The sequence below is a fragment of the Lissotriton vulgaris genome, chromosome 10 (assembly GCF_964263255.1).
Source record: "Lissotriton vulgaris chromosome 10, aLisVul1.2, whole genome shotgun sequence".
In the NCBI taxonomy this organism is placed as follows: Eukaryota; Metazoa; Chordata; class Amphibia; order Caudata; family Salamandridae; genus Lissotriton; species Lissotriton vulgaris.
This window is the reverse complement of record NC_141698.1, coordinates 119,231,372-119,238,709: the sequence shown is the minus strand read 5'-3', so window position 1 is coordinate 119,238,709 and position 7,338 is coordinate 119,231,372. Positions and strand designations below refer to the sequence as shown.

General features: G+C 50.3%; 1 protein-coding gene across 1 annotated transcript in view; it reads left to right on the top strand.

Annotated features, from left to right (window-relative positions):
• The first annotated feature begins 4,535 nt into the window (after positions 1-4,535).
• Positions 4,536-7,338, top strand: part of FSCN1 (fascin actin-bundling protein 1) — a 64,926-nt gene continuing 62,123 nt past the window's right edge. Inside the window, exon 1 of the mRNA XM_086940665.1 lies at positions 4,536-5,578. Coding sequence (XP_086796791.1) covers positions 4,747-5,578 — 832 coding nt within the window. The 5' untranslated portion in view covers positions 4,536-4,746. The remainder of the gene's footprint in view (positions 5,579-7,338) is intronic.

Below are 7,338 nucleotides of genomic sequence, written 5' to 3'. Positions count from 1 at the left end.
GCAAACAATCACGGTCTCCAACTACTGATTTTTTGTGTGATTGTTAAGATTTGTGTGGCTGTCTGGTCTGTCAAGCTGAAGAGGTTGGATGTGTGAATGATAATGGATACAGGGTATCCACATTGTGGGTGGATGTTGGGATCCGGTAGGTGAGGCTGCAGATGTTTGAGAAGTTCATTGGCGAGTCTCTTGGCTTTGATGTTGTGGAGTTAGTAAGGCTAATGACACCAGCGTAGGCATTTTAGAAGGCGGGGAAAGAAACTGGACTGGAGCAGTTGTTTAGAACGTTTTTGTGCAACTCAGACACGGTGAAATGTGGATCGGTGTGTGGGTAGGTTTGAGCATGCTGGGATTGATTCCAATGTGACAATGTGGACCGAGAGATAAGTGGAGACGATACTATTTTGTGAAACTGAAGAAACCACCTTCCGGTTTGTGGAGGTGGGGGTGTTGGATCATATATAAATAATACATAAATAAATACTGAAGCAGCAGAGATGAGGACATTTTAAAAAGATGAATGGATGCAGGGGTACATGAAGCATCCCAACAGTAGGTCATGAGTTCCCTTCTACTGTAGCACATTCTAGGTCCATATCTGTGGGTTTCCAGCTCATATTGGGAGGTGTAGAACTGCAGAGTTTCATGGGGGTTTTCTTTTTTGCAAACTTCCCAGGACATTAGCAGCAGCCTCTTAAGCTTTTGATTTGTGTGTGTGTGGGGGGTGGTAGGGGTGTGGTCAGTTCTCAGCACACAGCCCTACCCTCTCCCCATAACGCTGTTCCTTCGTGCAACGTAAAAGTAATGGGCTTACAACCCCTCTCACTACACAGACCACGCCCTTTTAAGCCTCCACCTCCTCTCATATGGTGAAATTGACCTGAAAGTTTGCAGGCCTGTAGTCCCAATTTTCTATAGATCGATGTGACTTGAATAAAGGTAACCAGAGTGATCACTGTCCAAGCTGAATAGCAGTGGTTTTGCAATAGGCCTGAGACAAGTCTTCATGAAAAAATAAATTCAGAAAACAGGTGATATTACAAGGTAGCTCAACCCTATTGACATTTAGAAACTTGTTGCCTTAGCCTCCTTCTGTACATGAGACCTGAGAACGAAGAGGAGCCAGACCTTTCACCTCCTGGTCAGAGTCACTGCTTCCCCCGCACAGCTCCACCTTTGTGGGACTGCCCTAGGCTCCGCTTGAGCTCCCTGCCAGGCAGGTGTTTGAGGCCCTCATCCACCTGCAGGCTTATGCCTGCACCTCATCCCTGGTGGTCTAGTGGAAGAGCAGCATTTGATGTACAGGCCCTGGCACCCTCAGTGCACTACTAGGGACTTACTAGTAAGTCAAACATGCCAATCATGGAAACACCAATCCATAATACAATTTACAGTAGGAGCACTTGAACTTTAACACTGAACAGCAGTGAAAAAGTGCGCAGAGACATTAAACCAGAAAAAAAGAGTCAAAACTAGGATGTCAGAAAGGAAAAAACAGGGGAAACATGCCAAAAGACGCCAGGTTTAACGGGCGCATTTATGGTAGTCGATAGTTGTTGATGATGAGTAGTGCCCGTTTCTGGAAACTTTTGTCAGAAGGGGGTCCTTACGCCTGAAAAGGTTTGACAAGGGGGTCTTGGCATCAAAAAGTTTGAAGACCTTTGCCTTAAAGACAATGAAGAGCATCCACTCCGAAGCACCGTCTTACCCCTGCCCGCTGCTCATCTTCCACAGGGCCACCACTGCCATCGCACCCCAGCTACACCCAATTATCAACTGCTCCCTCAAGACCGCCACATTCCCCGACAACTGGAAGCGTGCCGAAGTCAACCCCCTGCTAAAGAAGCCCTCCGCAGACCCCACGGACCTCAAGAACTTCAGGCCCATCTCACTGCTTCCTTTTGCCGCCAAAGTCATTGAAAAGGCCGTCAGCAACCAGCTAGCACACTTCATAGAAGCTAACAGCACGCTAGACACCTCTCAATCTGGATTCCGCAGCAACTACAGCACCGAGACCGCCCTCTTCGCCGCCACTGATGACATCCGTGCCCTCCTCGATCAAGGCAACATGGCAGCCCTCATCCTCCTGGACCTATCGGCAGCCTTCACCACCGTCTCCCATAGCACACTAGCCACCAGACTCCATGTTGCCGGCATCCACAGAAAAGTCTCAGACTGGATTTGATCTTTCCTCTCAGGCAGAACACAGAGAATAGGACTCCTTCCTATCAGAACCAACAGAGATCAGATGAGGAGTACCCCAAGGATTCTCCCTCAGCCACACACTCTTCAACGTTTACATGGCCCTCCTCGCAACCATCGTCAAAAAACACAGGCTCGACATCATCTCCTACGCTGATAACACCCAGCTCATCCTCTCCCTCACCAAAGAACCCGACATCACCAGGCACAACTTCCAAGAAGGGATGAAAGCTGTTGCGACCTGGATGAGCAACAGCTGCCTGAAGCTCAACTCGGAGAAAACATAAGTCCTCGTCCTCCGCTCCACCCTCTCTGCATGGGACACCTGATGGCTTTCCGCCCTCGGAAACCAACCGACACCAATGGACCATGAACGCAACCTCAGCATCATACTTGACTCTTCACTCACCATGAATCGCCAGATCAACTATGTATCCTCTGCATGCTGCAACATCCTCTGCATACTTCGCAAGACGTTCAAGTGGAATCCTTCCGACTCCAGGAAAACCGTCACTCGCACACTCATCACCAGCAGACTGGGCTATGGCAACGCTCTCCACGCCAGAATCAAAAAACTCTTCCGCAAACTCCAGACCGTCCAGAACCCTGCAGCCAGATTTATCCTCAACATCCCACGACATGACCACATCACCCTACACCTCCACGACCTCTACTGGCTCACTGTCGAAAGACAAATTAACCTTCCAGCTGCTCACACACGTCTACAAAGTCCTCCACAACATCGGACTCCAATAACTCATTCACCGAATCTTCTTCCATGCCCCCAAGTGAAGCCTCCGTCCAGGTGACCTCGCCTAGCCACCGTCCCTCGCTTCTACAGGATCAGAGCAGGTGGAAGATCCTTCTCCTACCTCGCAGGTACCTGGAACGGACTCCCCATTCACCTCCAACGAAGCCCGACACTGCACCAATTCAGTAAGCACCTCAAGATCTGGCTCTTCGAATGACCCCAACGGAGCTGCTCATACCACCCCCCTCAGCACCTTGAAACCCTCACGGGTGATTAGTGCGCTCTACAAAACCCTGATTGATTGATTGATAGGATGGTCAGAAAGACCCTGAATGAATAAAAGGGTATTGGGGGCGGTTTGAATACATGAGGTAAAGCTTTGCATGCGCTTCTGTCCAAGCACTTAACAAGAATATCGATCTGGAATGGCTTTGATGGAAGCTGCTCCTTGACAACCAGGTAAACAGAGTATTCAGTGACACTTTGCAGCTGTTTATGCTTGCTAGAAAGAAGAATACACAGAAAAAAAGAGACTAGAGTAAATAGAAAAAGAGAATTGTAACCAACCAGAGAGGCGTGATTAAGAGGGGAAGGAAAAAGAGAAAGAAAAAAACAGGAAAAATAAAGAACACATGAGCTAAAGAAAATAAAAGACAAAGGAGCAGAACTAAGGGAAATGGAGAAAAAAATCTGGAGAACTAATAAGGAAAAGGGGATCACGGAATGAAGGAAGAAACGCTGAATGGAGAGAGAAAGTGAGAAAAGGATAAATAGAAAATGCAAAGTGTAAACAGGTAGGAGATGTAAGAAAGAAAGAAATAAAAACCCTTAAGAGACTACTTTAGCAACGAGAGACAATAAGGATGCAGAAAAACTTAGAGAATGAATGAGGAAAAGGTGAAAGGGAAATGTGAAGGTTGACCGGAAAAAGGAAATTAAAAACATGTTAGTGAAAAAGAGCAATTAAGCAAGCAAAGATACAAAGATACAAAACACTACACGGTATAAAGAGAAGTACACAAATGTGAACAGAGGATGAAAAAGTGTCTGAAATAGTTATATGTACACAAATGTCACATCCACAATCTGAACATCCAACATGCCTACTGTCAGGCTGTTAAACTGTACCAAGTTAAACGCAGGCATCCTGATGTCTGAACATGTGACTTGACAGGAAGGGGACAACATCAGCACAGATAAAAGAGCGGAAACACAATAAAACGCTTAGACCTCAAGTTTTGCTGTGTGCCCACGGCGACAGCTCCCCTGCATTTCGCCAGTTTTGCTCATTCTAGCGAAAATCCTCTCCCCGAGTTTTCCTGGAGTCTGCAGAACAGAAACGTGATCCGCTATTTTGCCGGGCACTGGAAACAGAAAGTGGCTCTATTCTGATGTATGGCACACTGGTCTGTCCGGTGCGGCAATTGCTTGTTTGTTTGCCCTTTGTATTAATTGCATTCTCCCCCTTTAGGAATGTACCAAAAAAACAAACATAAAAAAGAGAGGCAGCTGCCCTCTGCATCCTCTGTGTGCGGGGCTGGGAGGAGCCTTGCAGCTGACATCACCCAGCCTATATAGGCTGCAGCTGGAGGGGTTTGTGTGAAGCAGGCATTGTCAGGGTGCAGAGCGGGGCTGCTGGTTCCTCTGCAGGCAGCAGCAGCAGACAAGGGGTTTGCTCGGTGGAGAGGGTGCACACAATAGAAACAGGGTGCACGCAAATCCCAACACCACACGCCACGCGCACACCTCGCTCCCCTCGCTCCCCTCCATTTTGCACCAGCAGCCCCTTCACCATGACCACCAACGGCACCAACGACTCGGTGCAGATCCAGTTCGGCCTCATCAACTGCGGCAACAAGTACCTGACGGCCGAGACCTTCGGCTTCAAGATCAACGCCTCGGCCTCCAGCATGAAGAAGAAGCAGATCTGGACGCTGGAGCAGGGCCCCGAGGACTCGACGTCCGTCTTCCTGCGCAGCCACCTGGGCCGCTACCTGGCCGCCGACAAGGACGGCAACGTGACGTGCGACGCCGAGGAGCTGGCCCCCGAGTGCCGCTTCGCCATCGTGGCGCACGACGACGGCCGCTGGTCGCTGCAGTCCGAGGCGCACAAGCGCTACCTGGGCGGCAGCGAGGACCGCATCAGCTGCTTCGCGCAGAGCATGGGCCCGGCCGAGCGCTGGAGCGTGCACCTGGCCATGCACCCGCAGTGCAACCTCTACAGCCTGAGCCGCAAGCGCTACGCGCACCTGAGCGCGGCGCGTGCCGAGCTGGCCGTGGAGCGCGACGTGCCCTGGGGCGTGGACGCGCTCATCACCCTGCTCTTCCAGGAGCAGCGCTACAGCGTGCAGACGGCCGACCACCGCCTGCTGGCGCACGACGGCGGGCTGCGCGGGGGTGGGGCCGCGCCCGACCGCGCCACCGGCTACACGCTGGAGTTCCGCGCCGGCAAGGTGGCCTTCCGCGACTGCGAGGGCCGCTACCTGGCGCCCTCGGGCCCCAGCGGCACGCTCAAGTCCAGCAAGAGCGGCAAGGTGGGCAAGGACGAGCTCTTCGTGCTGGAGCAGAGCTACCCGCAGGTGGTGCTGAAGGCGGGCAACGAGCGCAACGTGTCCACCCGGCAAGGTGAGGAGGAGGGGGCGCGCGTGCGCGAGGGGCCACAGCGCGCGCTTGTGGGATGGGGTGCGTTCATAGGTGGTGGGCTGTCAGGTGCACTCTTGAGTGCAAAGGATGCATTTAGTACAGGCTGTGCACCGTTACCATGCTGGTTTGGTGATGACTGTGCACTATTGAAGGGTTTTGGTACTGGCCGTGGCAACAGTATGTTGCTAAGTAACGAATATAGAGGATGCTTTTCTGTATGATGTTTACTGGAAGCACCGCTGAATGACTGATGATTGAATGAATCTGGTGCCATTGCCACCTACTATGATGCAGCAACTACTTACGGCGCTCAGTTGCCTTATTTTCAAGCACGTTGGTGTTCTCAGTTGATAAATCACTATTGTCGTATAGTAATGTCTTATTCTTGGAGCCTTACTAGAAAGTGGTGCACGCTGGTGCGGCAGTGAAGAAGCACTACTAGAAATGATGGTTGTGATGTACTGTTAATGTGTTGCACTATTAGTCTATGGTCCTGCACTAGTGTAATGCACTTATATTGCTCCTATGGTGCACTACTGCTGGGCATAGCTCACTGATATTGGATGGTGCACTAGCCCTCAACGATGTTGCGTTACTTTGTGACGGTGATGATGATCTGTATTTGTTTTGATTCACTGCCCGGCAGTGTGATTGAGATGCGTCCTGTTGAGGGTGCATTTAATGTAGGTTGTGCATCTGCACTCGTGGTGCAGTGCTGTTGTGTAGTGATGCAGCTCTACTCCATTCTGCACTGCTGGCGAGGAACTACTTTGTGCTGTTGCAGCACTTTTTATCGTGCCAGATGAAATTGATGCCTTCTCACAGTATTGTGCGTGCAGCGCGGTGATGCTTGTCTACATTGTAATGTTGCACTGACTTGTGATTGTCGACTCCCACCTTGCTAGTGACTCACGCTTACCAATATATTATTCACGACCTAACAGCCCTCTCTTCCCCACCACACCCAGCCCCGGGGCTCTTGGTGTCCGCAGCACAGAGGGCTCCGTGGTCCCTGGTGACGTCGGCCAGCTCTCTACCCCGCGGATGCTCTAGTCCGACTTCTTTTTACCACAATGCAAACCCAGATTTTCCCATAACGTTTATCTACATGTATCAAACAGTTACGGACAACGCCCTGTTTAACATACTGAACAAACTGATTAATTCATGTTTATCACTGGCTCCTCCCACACAGCTGCCAGGTATCCTCGCGCCATGTGACACGCTCGCGCAGCCATTCCTGGTTTTACGCCAGAAACGCTGTGCTTTCTAGGACATGTAGTTTTGCTTTCGCATGTGGCGTTATGGGCATATAGTTACATTGATGCAGAGGGCTAAATAGTATACAAAGCCCCAGGACTGCCTGAAACACTAGTCCACTTGCAGCTCTGTTTCTACTACTTGCCATTAATATAGAGAATATTGCAAATATAACAGCGTCGAAAAGACCTCAAACCTGATTTATTATCCGTAGAAGACTCCCTTATCTACGAGTTTAGTGCAGCCTCTGTTTTAGTGTTAAAACCGGGTTAAGGATTGAACATGTCTTTAAAAAAATATATATTCTCTCCCTGTGGCCATTGCTGACGCGCACGTGTTGGCGTCACGGACTCTCCATTAGTTAATCTCCAGGGTAAATCTCTTTCCTGCGTCAGTGAGGGGCTGTCCATTATCGACAGATTCCAAAGTGTCGCCCCCATTTTTGTTGCCTTTCATGACCGATGGGAGTCTGGCATTATTAC